The sequence below is a fragment of the Entelurus aequoreus genome, linkage group LG19 (genome assembly GCF_033978785.1).
Source record: "Entelurus aequoreus isolate RoL-2023_Sb linkage group LG19, RoL_Eaeq_v1.1, whole genome shotgun sequence".
Classification (NCBI taxonomy): domain Eukaryota; kingdom Metazoa; phylum Chordata; class Actinopteri; order Syngnathiformes; family Syngnathidae; genus Entelurus; species Entelurus aequoreus.
The window spans coordinates 31,792,506-31,806,828 of NC_084749.1; the positions used below are offsets into that span (position 1 = coordinate 31,792,506).

Here is a 14,323-nt window from a genome sequence, read left to right on the forward strand (position 1 = left end):
GCGCTAGCCGCGCTAGCCGCGCTAGCCGCGCGAGCCGCCGACCTCACCTTGACTTCCTACGTCTCCGGGCCGCCAAACGCATCGGGTGAAGTCCTTCGTCCTTCTGCCGATCGCTGGAACGCAGGTGAGCACGGGTGTTGATGAGTAGATGAGGGCTGGCTGGCTGGCGTAGGTGGAGCGCTAATGTTTTTAGCATAGCTCTGTGAGGTCCCGTTGCTAAGTTGCTAAGTTAGCTTCAATGGCGTCGTTAGCACAGCATTGTTAACCTTCGCCAGCCTGGAAAGCATTAACCGTGTATTTACATGTCCACAGTTTAATAGTATTGTTGATTTTCTATCTATCCTTCCAGTCAGGGGTTTATTTTTTTGTTTCTATATGCAGTTAAAGCACGATGCTATCACGTTAGCTCGTAGCTAAAGCATTTCGCCGATGTATTGTCGTGGAGATAAAAGGCACTGAATGTCCATTTCGCGTTCTCGACTCTCATTTTCAAGAGGATATAGTATCCGAGGTGGTTTAAAATACAAATCCGTGATCCACAATAAAAAAAGGAGAGTGTGGAATCCAATGAGCCAGCTTGTACCTAAGTTACGGTCAGAGCGAAAAAAGATACGTCCATCACTGCCTCTCAAGTCATTCACTGTAACGTTCCTCATCTACGAATCTTTCATCCTCGCTCAAATTAATGGGGTAATCATCACTTTCTCGGTCCGAATCTCTCTCGCTCCATTGTAAACAATGGGGAATTGTGAGGAATACTAGCTCCTGTGACGTCACGCTACTTCCGGTACAGGCAAGGCTTTTTTTTATCAGCGAGCAAAAGTTGCGAACTTTATCGTCGATTTTCTCTACTAAATCATTTCAGCAAAAATATGGCAATATCGCGAAATGATCAAGTATGACACATAGAATGGATCTGCTATTCCCGTTTAAATAAAAAAAAATCATTTCAGTAGGCCTTTAAGTCGGGGTCCACGTTTATCAATTCGTGGTACAAATATATACTATCAGCATAATACAGTCATCACACAAGTTAATCATCAGAGTATATACATTGAGCTATTTACATTATTTACAATCCGGGGGTTGGGATGTGGAGAGGTTTGGGTCGGGGGGGGGGTTAGGTTTGGTTGATTTCAGTACTTCAGTCATCAACAATTATATCATCTGAGAAATGGACATTGAAACAGTGTAGGTCTGACTTCGTAGGATATGTACAGCGAGCAATGAACACAGTGAGCTCAGAAAGCATAAGAACAAGTATGACACGGTGACACGGTTGAGGAAGTGTGTTTTGTTAAAGTCTAGCCTTACTTTACGCTTGAGTGTTTTCTATCAGTTCTACTTGCTTAGTTGACATAAACAAATTGTCACTTTGCCTACAAGCAGTTTGGCTGAGTGCTGCTTGACTGCTTGTTTACCCGCCAAGTGTTTGAGCCTAAAGAGTCTGTGCCCGGACATTAAGCCAAGTGCAACAAATGCATCAAAATATGGCACCGTTTGATTTTACAACAATCGAGACCCGGTAGTGTAAATGGATGGATTTTGGTCGGTGCTTATAAAAGTACCGGATTTGGTACCCATCCCTACTGTTTGGGCACAGTTTCAAAAGTACCACTTTAGCCCCAGTTAAAACCTACTCAGTGGCCTAGTGGTTACAGTGTCCGCCCTGAGATCGGTAGGTTGTGAGTTCAAACCCCGGCCGAGTCATACCAAAGACTATAAAAATGGGACCCATTACCTCCCTGGTTGGCACTCAGCATCAAGGGTTGGAATTGGGGGTTAAATCACCAAAAATTATTCCCGGGCACGGCACCGCTGCTGCCCACTGCTCCCCTCACCTCCCAGGTGGTGATCAAGGGGATGGGTCAAATGCAGAGGACAAATTTCACCACACTTTGTGTGTGACAATTATTGGTACTTTAACTTTAACTTAAAATGTAAACAATACCCATCACAACTTGACAGCAGATAAAACACTAGACTAAACAACACAAAAAAGAGTCATTGTAAGACAAAAAGAGTGTGTTTACTGTTGTGGTTAGCCATGTCTTCTAACCTGTGAGCGTGGCCATGGTTGGCGGCGTGGAGTTTTCTGACGACTTCCTCGCTGAAGTCAAAATGAACCCTTCCTCTGGTACAGGGTGAACGCCGGTACATTGCCCCGACACACACATGCACACACTGGCTGGTATATACACACGTAACTACAATCACTTAGGGCAGATATCACACACACACACACACACGTGCACAATAAGCCTTTGCACATCAATGACCCACACCTCAGCAAGCCTAAAGCGTGAACGCACACAATGACACAACAACTGTAATTCTATTCAAATATGCTCTATAACACAACACATGCACTCACCTCCTATAAAGCAAACATTTAAGCCGCACATCATTTACATGGCTATCAAAAGTTATCCAGCATATCCGCCATCCCTCTTGGGTACTAATTAAGCAGACAAACTAACATTTAAACACACACGTGATATCGGGTCACACACATACACACACATACACACACACAAACACAACAACACGCGTCACATCATGCAACTCTTTCTGCTCGTGTTCATGGTCTGACACTCTCTTTCTTTGTGGACTCTCTATTTGGCAAAGCATATAGTTCCTCTGCATGTGTGTGTGTGTGTGTGTGTGTGTGTGTGTGTGTGTGTGTGTGTGTGTGTGTGTGTGTGTCTTCCCTTCAGTGCAGCCCAGCAGAGTAAGAGTTCCATTCAAGTTGTGGAGTGGACTCTCTGGACTCTGGAGTCCCTCATCTTTAGCAGCCATTCAGCTTTAACTGACGTGTGTGCATGAATTACTAAAGCAACACACATTGCTTAAAAAAAAACATACACATATATACAGTACATTATATTTTTAATACTTGTTTTTGTTTTTAAAATACATAACTATCTATATTCCAGTTCACTCATGTTTGTGTGTGACAGAAGTAGGTGGCATCTGGCATGCTTGCAGGGGAGCGCTTTGCAGTGTACAGTACAAGCACATAATAACTGACAGTATGTGAATGTGCTGTACTGTACTGCACAATATAATGCAGGCATGTTCAACTCAATTGTTTTGGAGGCCACATTTGAGAAAATATAGGACCTCTCCCTTTACTATTAGTCTTATTTTGTATATTCCGGAAAACCAACTACTGTAAACCAGGGATCCCCAAACTCGGGGGCCGCATTGGGTTAAAAAAATCTGTCCGGGCTGTACATACATACATATATATATATATACTGTATATATATATATATATATATATATATATATATATATATATATATATATATATATATATATATATATATATATATATATATATATATATATATATATATATATATATATATATTGTGGAGGGAGGTGTGGCCAGCGCTGCCTGCAGGAGCAAAGGTCACCGCCTCTGTCTATGGTGTTGAGGGCAGAGCACCATCAGATAGGGGCGGGGCAAGTGCCGACGGCGAGACACAACTGACAGTAAGCGGCCGGGAACAGGAGGAGAGAGAGGTTACTGAGGTGACTGAAAAGTCACGTCCTGCTGGAGAAACTTTGAGAAATTCTATGTACATTAAAACCTTGCTAAAAACTGCACGCTTGGCTCCTGTGCCGTGTCTAACAGTGGAACTGCTAGGAAGCAACGTATACATATATATATATATATATATATATATATATATATATATATATATATATATATATATATATATATATATATATATATATATATATATATATATATACAGTCGCAATCTAAAGTTTACATACACTTGTAAAGAACATAATGTCATGGCTGTCTTGAGTTTCCAATAATTTCTACAACTCTTATTTTTTTGTGATAGAGTGATTGGAGCGCATACTTGTTGGTCACAAAAAACATTCATGAAGTTTGGTTCTTTTATGAATTTATTATGGGTCTACTGAAAATGTGACCACACCTGCTGGGTCAAAAGTATACATACAGCAATGTTAATATTTGGTTACATGACATCACATGGACAAAGACAAGACCTTCTGGAGGATAGTTCTGTGGTCAGATGAAATTGAGCTGTTTGGCCACAATACCCAGCAATATGTTTGGAGGAGAAAAGGTGATGCTTTCAATCCCAGGAACACCATCCCTACCATCAAGCATGGTGGTGGTAGTATTATGCTCTGAGCCTGTTTTGCTGCCAATGGAACTGGTGCTTTACAGAGAGTAAATAGGACAATGAAAAAGGAGGATCACCTCCAAATTCTTCAGGACAACCTGGTGGGTGTTCCAACAGGACGATGACCCCAAACACACGTCAAAAGTGGTAAAGGAATGGCTAAATCAGGCCAGAATTAAGGTTTTAGAATAGCCTTCCCAAAGTCTTGACGTAAACGTGTGGACAATGCTGAAGAAACAAGTCCATGTCAGAAAACCAACAAATTTAGCTGAACTGCACCAATTTTGTCAAGAGGAGTGGTCAAAAACTTAACCAGAAGCTTGCCAGAAGCTTGTGGATGGCTACCAAAAGTGCCTTATTGCAGTGAAACTTGCCAGGGGACATGTAACCAAATATTAACATTGCTGTATGTATACTTTTGACCCAGCAAATTTGGTCACATTTTCAGTAGACCCATAATAAAGTCATAAAAAAACCAAACTTCATGAATGTTTTTTGTGACCAACAAGTATGTGCTCCAATCACTGGTCTTTTTATGTTGTCAGAGTTACAGGAGCGCTCTGCTGTTTTTAAGGACCTCATGCAAAAAAGCTTGTCAGCACTCTGGTGTTTTTAAAAGTTTAGTTAAAGTTAAAGTACCAATGATTGTCACACACACACTAGGTGTGGTGAAATGTGTCCTCTGCATTTGACCCATCCCGTTGTTCACCCCCTGGGAGGTGAGGGGAGCAGTGGGCAGCAGCGGTGCCACGCCCGGGAATCATTTTTGGTGATTTAACCCCCAATTCCAACCCTTGATGCTGTGTGCCAAGCAGGGAGGTAATGGGTCCCATTTTTATAGTCTTTGGTATGACTCGGCCGGGGTTTGAACTCACAACCTACCGATCTCAGGGCGGACACTCTAACCACTATGCCACTGAGTAGAGGACCTCAAATGGAACATTAAAGAACACAACTAGGATAATTAAATAAGTTGAACAAATGACTACTGACTGCATCTGAAGTAAACCCGCTACAACAACACCCGAGTTAGGTAGTAGTAGTAGTGCCAGCAAGCTTGTTTGTGTTTTAGTGATAAACACCTTCCACGCCACCCTGAGAAAAGAATGATCTTATTATACAAATAACCAATCCTGGGTGTAGTTCTGTTACGTACCAATCGTATGGACCCTAATAAGAATAAAAACTAAGAATCATCTTATTATATGATGTACTTAGTCCATAAGTACACAAATGTGTACTTCATGTTTAGTTACATGCTAATTCTTATTTTTACACTTTTTTTTCTCCAAATTCCATTGTATGTTATACTCTTCTGACACCACCAGATGGCAGTATAAGTGTCCACATAAGCAACCATAAGACCCCAATTCAGTAGTGCACACAATTTTGGAAATAAGAGCTAAAAGGTGCTGTCCACGCATGTGGCCACTAAGCCTTTAGAGGTTTAAAACCTTTTTTTTTTTTCATTGCTGCTTTTACTTATTTATTAGATGCCTTTTACTGAATATACACCAGCACTGTTTTTTAATATTATGTGATAATGCCTTTTATTCTGTATTTTGTTTGTTTTATGTACTGTATGTGATTGTATGTCTACTTGGACGTTGGAGTCGACAATAAAGCTTGATTGATTAGTTACATAATTCACATTATGAAACGGCCAAAAAGGAAGTGACTTGAAGAACGTTTCAGTTGTGGATATCCCAGGTTTTGTTTGCTAGTAATGTTAAAATGTAAATGCAAGGATCTGCCAATGTGTTCACCGTGGTCTAAGTTCCTCTATACAACAGGAGCACTCTAGGGTTTTAGGAATTTTCTGTAAAATTGTTTATCTCCCAAGTTTTGGACTGAACTCAGGGGCCAGTGTGGTGTCCCCAGGCTGCCAGTTGAATAGCCCTGCTCTAATGACAGCCAATATAAGAGCTGTTTTTTCTTCATTTGCATTAGTATTTTTGAAGCGGCCCTTGCAATGGGAGCACATACGACTGTGATAAACGTCTTAATGTTCGGTCCAGTGAGTGTCACATGACACAAAGACACAGTCACAGAGAGGATTCTCATCTTGAACAACGTCAGAAAAAGCTGCGACTCCACAACTTCTTGCAAGAGCAAACCACTGTTATGTGACGTTGCAGGCATACCTAATGAAAAGGTCTGATACTATATACTAAAACAAGCTTATTTTTACATACCAAAAACACCTGAGACAGCTTCAAGTAAGAGTAGAACACCACTGTGAACCTTAGAGGGCATTACAGGTTCCAAAGGGAGAACTAGAAGCAACTATGTGATGCTAGGAAAAGCCACAAGATGGCAGTGTGTTACCACAGCACACAAGATGTAGTGTGCAAGACGTGTCAGCAGGTGGACCACAGCATTAGGGAAAGTGCTCAAATGGTATTTCAGTGTCTTAGGGTTTTACATAATATATTTCCATTTTATTTGTATTTCATTCATTCAATATTAAATGAAAATAATTGACATTAAAATAATTTATATATATATATATATATATATATATATATATATATATATATATATATATATATATATATATATATATATATATATATATATATACATATATATATATATATATATATATATATATATATATATATATATATATATATATATATCAATCAATCAATCAATCAATGTTTATTTATATAGCCCTAAATCACAAGTGTCTCAAAGGGCTGTACAAGCCACAACGACATCCTCGGTACAGAGCCCACATACGGGCAAGGAAAAACTCATATATATATATATATATATATATATATATATATATATATATATATATATATACCCAAATTCCATTCAGCATATATATTTATCTCTAGCATTTCACATTTAAGAACAAAAACTCATCAAATTACACATTGACCACTGTGTGTTTATTTTATTTTGTTTTCTGATTTCAAGCAGTATATCATCTGCAAACCAGGGCGACTGAAATAAACACTTGCTTTATCTGATGCCTTATTTAAAACCAACAGTCACAAATGATTTTAAATTGGAGCAGCAAGTTAACTCTGTTGTACGGTCTAGTTTTTATCATCTAAGACTTTTAGCAAAAATTAAATCACTTTTATCTTTTAACGACTTTGAGCGGGTGTCTCCATGCTTTTATTTCATCATGTTCGGACTACTGCAACTCCCTCTACTTGGCCTCAACCGCTCAATTGCAGTTAGTCCAGAATGCTGCTGCTCGCCTAAAAAAACATGAACACATTACCCCCATTTTAGCATCTCTTCACTGACTCCCAGTTCATTTTAGAATTAATTTTAAAATATTGTTGTTTGTTTTTAAATCTCTTAATGGATTAGCGCCACAATATATGTCAGACCTTTTAAAAATGTACGCACCCCTCCCACAAGGTCTCTGAGGTCAGCTGATCAGTTTCTTCTTGTCGTCACAAAAACCCGTTTAAAATCCAGAGGTGATCGAGCATTTTCTGCTGCGGCTCCAAAACTTTGGAACAATATCCCTCTTGCTATTCGGACTCTTTAATGACTTTTAAATCACGTCTTAGAACTTATCTTTACTCTTTGGCTTTTAAACCAGCCTGAGAGTTTTGTGATTTTAGTCTATTTTATTTTTTTCTGATGTATTTTATGTATTTATTATTTTTATAGTTAAATGTTTTATATTACTGACTCTTCTAGTATGTATGTCTTAACTTGTGCAGCACTTTGTGAAACTTCTATTGTTTTTTGAAATGTGCTGTAGAAATAAAGTGGACTGGATTGGATCTTCATTTTCGAGAAAATAAATACAAATGGTGCATTGGACTCTGACAATTGCACTATAATTTAATTGGGGTGATTAAAAAATAGTCACTTTGCTAGCTTGGTGACAGTTCTGTGCAGGGCTGGCCCCTGGCATTGACACTCTATGCGGTGGTTTAGGGCCACAATATGTGATTATTGATAGTAAATACAAATCTTCACATAACTTGATTTAATATGAACAATACATTATTTCTTAATATCTAATTATAAACTTAATTGTACTGCATTTGTGTTGGTTGTATTTCATTCATTCAATAATAAATAAAAATAAATGACATTAAAATAATTTATGAATGAAAAGAAGCAGAAAGAAGTCTCAACTTATACATCATTTTATCAGATTAGATGTTGTAACATATATATGTATATATATACCGCAATTCCATTAAGCATATATTTATCTCTAGATTTCCACATTTAAGAACAAAAACTCATCAAATTACACATTGACCACTGTGTGTTTATTTTATTTTATTTTCTGATTTCAAGCAGTATATCATCTGCAAACCAGGGCGACTGAAATAAACAAGTTGTATCTTCATTTTCGAGAAAATAAATACAAATGGTGTATTGGACTCTGACAATTGCACTATGATTTAATTGGGGTGATTAAAAATTAGTCACTTGGAGACAGTTCTCTTCAGGGCCGGCCCCTGGCATTAACAGTCTATGCGATTGTTTAGGACCACAATATGTGATTATTGATAGTAAATACATAGCTTCACATAACTTGTTTAATATGAACAATACATTATTTCTTAATATCTAATTATAAACTTAATTGTACTGCATTTTTGTTGGGGTTTTTTTACGCACAGACTACCATAGTCAAATCTACACAGAAAACCCTTGTTTATCACTGTGTTTTGGTTCCTGACCTTTTTAAATTAATTCCTGGTAAATAGAAATTATTGTATATAATTTGAATAATTTTATAGCGGGAGCATGAACAACCTCTTTACCCCAAACACAATTTGTTTAAGGCCACAAAAAGGTCGTGGTTCTAGTTAATTAATCGTGCTGATATTTTTTCTGAGTGATTACAACTCTGGGTGTTCAAAAACACACATCAAGACAATTTTAGATAAAGACCAAAAAAACCAGACATGACGCCTTAAAACTATTTGAAAGTAAGTTTTAAAATTAGAACGGGAAGAGGAAGATCAGAGGAACAGATCAAAAAGACGCGTTTTTAACTGGGTGACATTGAGCAAAGTAAGAAAAGCATCTCTTAAAGCATGATTTTCACCCAAAATATGCAGGGAGAGTCAATGTTGTTTGGATAGGTTAATAGGAAACCTTGACAAAGTTCCAAACAATCCTAACTATAAGTACAGGAAGTGAACTAACCAATTAAATCTGCATGCTCAAAAGGATCATCACTTTTGGTCAGCAGAATTTGCCTTCAACTCAAGACCGCACCTCCTGATAAACTTTGTATCGCAGACAAAGATGAGGAGAGTGCAAATCCTTTCACCACCAGGTATTGTTTTGTTTTGTGTATGACTGATGCATGCAGGCGACTAAATTATGCATGACGCTATAAATTATGCTGATTTCCGTGTCAGGCTTTGCTTTAATGACATTGTTTTGCTTTGCTAGACGGTGTCATAAGCTGACAGGAACTTTAATAGGGCTCAGAGTTCCATGCTCGTCAGAGCCATTATACACTTAGACTAGTCAACATAGATTTCCATTTCTGATGTCAATTAACAGTTGTTTGTAATATGTTTTTTTGGATTAGTTTGCTGTAGTGTTGTTCCGATACCAATATTTTTGCACCGGTACCAAAATTATTTTGATACTTTTCGGTACTTTTCTAAATAAAGGGCACCACAAAAATTGTGGATACTAATCACTTATATTCCCTCTAAATTGTTCCATTTATTTAAGGTGAGTGCTATTGACAGTGTAACAATATCAACACAATATTTAAACTACTTCCTTATTCTCTTCAGTTGTGTGTAATATGTTCAGCCTTGTCCTCCAGTGACAATAATACAATATTATAGTTGTATTTCATATAGTGATATTAATAAAGTCATCAATAAATTCAAAATGTTTATGATAGTTCTTCTTGGTATTTTGTAAACACTTTGAATTTGAACAGTTCATTAAACTGGATCATATTAGTACATTGTTTGATTTATTTACTTAATCCATTCCATAATTTAATTCCACATACTGATTTACTACAGGTTTTAAGTGTGGTAGGTGCATATTTCTCTTCTTTTGTTCAGAAGAATTGTTGTACCTTCTTGGGTAACAGGTATTAATTTGCTTTGTGCATAATTTTCGCAGTTTACAAACTCACTAGATTGTGGAATTTCAATATTTTCAATTCAATAAAAAAAGGGTTTTGAATGTTCTCTATATCGAACATGATGTATTATTCTAACTGATCTTATTTGTAACACAGTTAATGACTAAAGCATACTTTTGCAGTTATTTCGCTATATTTCTGCACAATAACTCAGATATTGATGTATTTCTTGCCACCTTATGTTTTTATATGACATTTACAGTTCATTCTATCATCAATTATGACACCTAGAAATGAAATTTAATTTACTTTTTCAAAGTCTATTCCGTCTATTTGTATTTGTGTTTGACTTTTTCTTCTACTGTTACCGAATAGCATTATTTTAGTTTTACTGAGGTTTAAGGACAGTCTGTTTTTGTCAAACCACAATTGAAGTGGTGGGATTGTCTAAGATAAACACGCGTACTGTAATTGAACACAAACATTTGTTCATTTTTTTAAATGTTTTTTTTTTTTTTTAAATAAATGGCTGTGATGATAATGTCCATCCATCCATCCATTTGCTACCGCTTATTCCCTTCGGGGTCGCGGGGGGGCGTCGGAGCCTATCTCAGCTACAATCGGGCGGAAGGCGGGTTACACCCTGGACAAGTCGCCACCTCATCGCAGGGCCGTGATGATAATGTCAATGAGGGATTTCTAATCACTGCTGTGTTGTAATTCTTAATAATATAGATAATGTTGTTGATATTATTAATTTTTGTTTGACTACTTTTGGATTGTTTTGTGTCATGTTTGTGTGTCCTCTCAATTGCTCTGTTGATTGCTATTGTGAATTTTGCTGGGCCCGGTTTGGAATTGGAATTGTATTTTTATGGTAGTATTGTGTACTATTTTGTTGGATTGATTAATTAAAAAAATAAAAATAATAATAAAAATAAATAAAATATATATATATATATATATATATATATATATATATATATATATATATATATATATATATATATATATATATATATATATATATATATATATATATATATATATAAAACAACATAATTGTTTAAATGTTGTAATCATAATTATTACAACAAATATGTATTTTTAAGTGCCAAGAATAGTGCAGGAACATATACTGTTTCAAGCAAATATCAAAATAAACTTACAGTTGAGTGTCTTTTAAGTGACAATGTAAACATCCAGCGTAAAACAATAATGTTCACTTTAGTGTTTTTCAAATTTTACTCTCTGAGAAGCAGTGTCCTTTACAGTGGACATTTCTTTTTTATATCATTTTGGGAAATACTGACTGTCAGAAAAATTAACTGACAATTTTACTTTTAATAATGTAAATACCTCACTAATTGATGTTTCGCTTCGCTGGCTTTGAATATCTTTTCTGGGTGACAGTTTATCAAGTAGCTTCTCATATTACTCGTATTTACTCGTGCAGAGCCCGCGCTCTCAACGGACCCTTTCCATCCGCATTGTGATGGCGCTCGAGTTGAAGGCGCCGCACTTTGCTTTGCAGTACGCAGACTTTATTACCTACGCCAAAATGTATGTTTTCACCAGGGTTTGTTAGTCTGTTGGTTAAAGATAAAGTCCCACTGATAGTCACACGCACACACTAAGTGTGGTGAAATCATCCTCTGCATTTGACCCACCCCCATGTTCACCCCCTGGGAAGCGAGGGGAGCAGTGAGCAGCAGCGGTGGCCGCGCTCAGGAATCATTTTGGTGATTTAACCCCCAATTCCAACCCTTGATGCTGAGTGCAAAGCAGGGAGGCAATGGGTCCCGTTTTTACAGTCTTTGGTATGACTCGGCCGGGGTTTGAACTCATGACCTTCAAGTCTCAGGGCGGACACTCTAACCACAAAGCCACTAAGCAGGTCAGGTTAGCTATATAATTAAAAAAAGTTATAGACAGACATAGATGAAATGTGCAAAATAACAATTCTTCTTATCTACTATGAACACACTTCTCCTGCACACTTCCTCTCTTAGTTCTCTTTACGGAGTTCCACGCCCCCACGTTGTCTGTCACACGCTGCGCAGATGATTTTGTAGTTTACTTTCAGACCGGCCAACTCAAAAGTGCCGGAAAAAAAAATACACTCCCCATCCTTTGATACCGTCACACGTCACGGCATTATTGTGTGGATTCTGAAACTGCAATACCGTGGTATTTAAATACCGTTACATCCCTATTTGATAATGATACTTAAGATGCAGAGAATTGTAGTTTACTTTCCGTAATGGAAGTGATTATTATTAGCTTAGACGAGTGGCTCTACACTGTGTATGGAGACACATAATTAACTGGTATCTAGGACTAAAGATAAATAGTGTCAGCCAGAGGGGATTGGCACTAAGAGGCATTATTCGGCAATGGTGGTCACATTTTCACGAAAATCGTCTGATACAGATCAATCGGCAGATCCCGAGTGATCATAAATCATATTCAATCAGTTTCCTATCTCCCGCTGAATACACAGAGAAACCCTCCTGGAAAAAGAGGGCACTGTTATTAATCCAATATGTGGTTGTTAAGCAGAGCTTCCTTCAGCACAAGACCACACTCTATCCTACTTGACGTCAGACACAATCACGCTGGGGTAACCAGAGGGCGTACACCCTTTCAGAGATGTTGCTATGATAACCTTAGTATGAAACAGTACAGTTCTACAGCACTACAAACTATTACAATTATAAGCATATTGCTCATTTACTGAGCTTTATAATCACTGTTTATTGGACCTCAAACGATGACACTTGTTGAGGGTTTTGATCCTGACATAGTGAATCTAAGGCTATGTCTACATTACCCTGCATATTACCCTCTCACTACAGAGTGGGCAAAGGTATATATGCATGCCATGATATTCAGCCACTTAAACTACTGCTATACAACTGGGTCCCATACCTCAGAGAATATCCTGAAGCCACTAAAGTCTCTTATCAAGAGAACACAAACAATTCTAGACAATAAGCCTCTAAAGTATCATTATTGTAACATTTTAAAGGCCTACTGAAACCCACTACTACCGACCACGCAGTCTGATAGTTTATACATCAATGATGAAATCTTAACATTGCAACACATGCCAATACGGCCGGGTTAACTTATAAAGTGCAATTTTAAATTTCCCGCTAAACTTTTGGTTGAAAACGCCTTTGGATGATGACGTATGCGCGTGACGTAACCAGTGAAACAGAAGTATCGGTACCCCATTGAATCCAATACAAAAAGCTCTGTTTTCATCTCAAAATTCCACAGTATTCTGGACATCTGGGTTGGTGAATCTTTTGGAATTTGTTTAATGAACAATGGAGACTGCAAAGAAGAAAGTTGTAGGTGGGATCGGTGTATTAGCGGCGGACAACAGCAACACAACCAGGAAGACTTTGACTCGGATAGCAGACGCGCTAGCCGATGCTAGCCACCGACCGCACGGATGACCGTGGTGAAGTCCTTCGTCCTTCCGTCGATCGCTGGAACGCAGGTGAGGACGGGTGTTGATGAGCAGATGAGGGCTGGCTGGCGTAGGTGGAGCGCTAATGTTTTTATCATAGCTCTGTGAGGTCCCGTTATACTAAGTTAGCTTCAATGGCGTCGTTAGCAACAGCATTTTTAAGCTTCGCCAAGCTGGAAAGCATTAACCGTGTATTTACATGTCCCTGGTTTAATAGTATTGTTGATCTTCTGTCTATCCTTCCAGTCAGGGATTTATTTATTTTGTTTCTATATGCAGTTAAGCACGATGCTATCATGTTAGCTCCGTAGCTAAAGTGTTTTGTCGATGTATTGTCGTGGAGATAAAAGTCACTGTGAATGTCCATTTCGCGTTCTCGACTCTCATTTTCAAGAGGATATAGTATCCGAGGTGGTTTAAAATACAAATCCGTGATCCACAATAGAAAAAGGAGAGAGTGTGGAATCCAATGAGCCCTTGTACCTAAGTTACGGTCAGAGCGAAAAAAGATATGTCTTGCACTGCATTCTAGTCCGTCACTCTAACGTTCCTCATCCACAAATCTTTCATCTTCGCTCAAATTAATGGGGTAATCGTCACTTTCTC

The 14,323-nt window shown here is 37.8% G+C and overlaps 1 protein-coding gene across 5 annotated transcripts in view; it reads right to left on the reverse strand.

The window, feature by feature from the left end:
* The window catches only part of pde4ba (phosphodiesterase 4B, cAMP-specific a), a 444,992-nt gene that overhangs the window by 202,185 nt on the left and 228,484 nt on the right, over window positions 1-14,323 (reverse strand). The window contains exons 1-2 of one of the 5 annotated variants that reach the window (XM_062028306.1): window positions 2,375-2,610; window positions 2,060-2,216 (exon numbers count right to left, since the gene is read on the reverse strand). The exons of 3 other annotated variants lie outside the window; for them this stretch is intronic. In XM_062028306.1, the coding sequence (XP_061884290.1) occupies window positions 2,060-2,216; window positions 2,375-2,408 (191 nt within the window). In that variant the 5' untranslated portion in view covers window positions 2,409-2,610. Of the gene's footprint in view, window positions 1-2,059; window positions 2,611-14,323 lie in introns of those variants that run through there. One more of the 5 variants, XM_062028307.1, reaches the window with a different exon arrangement.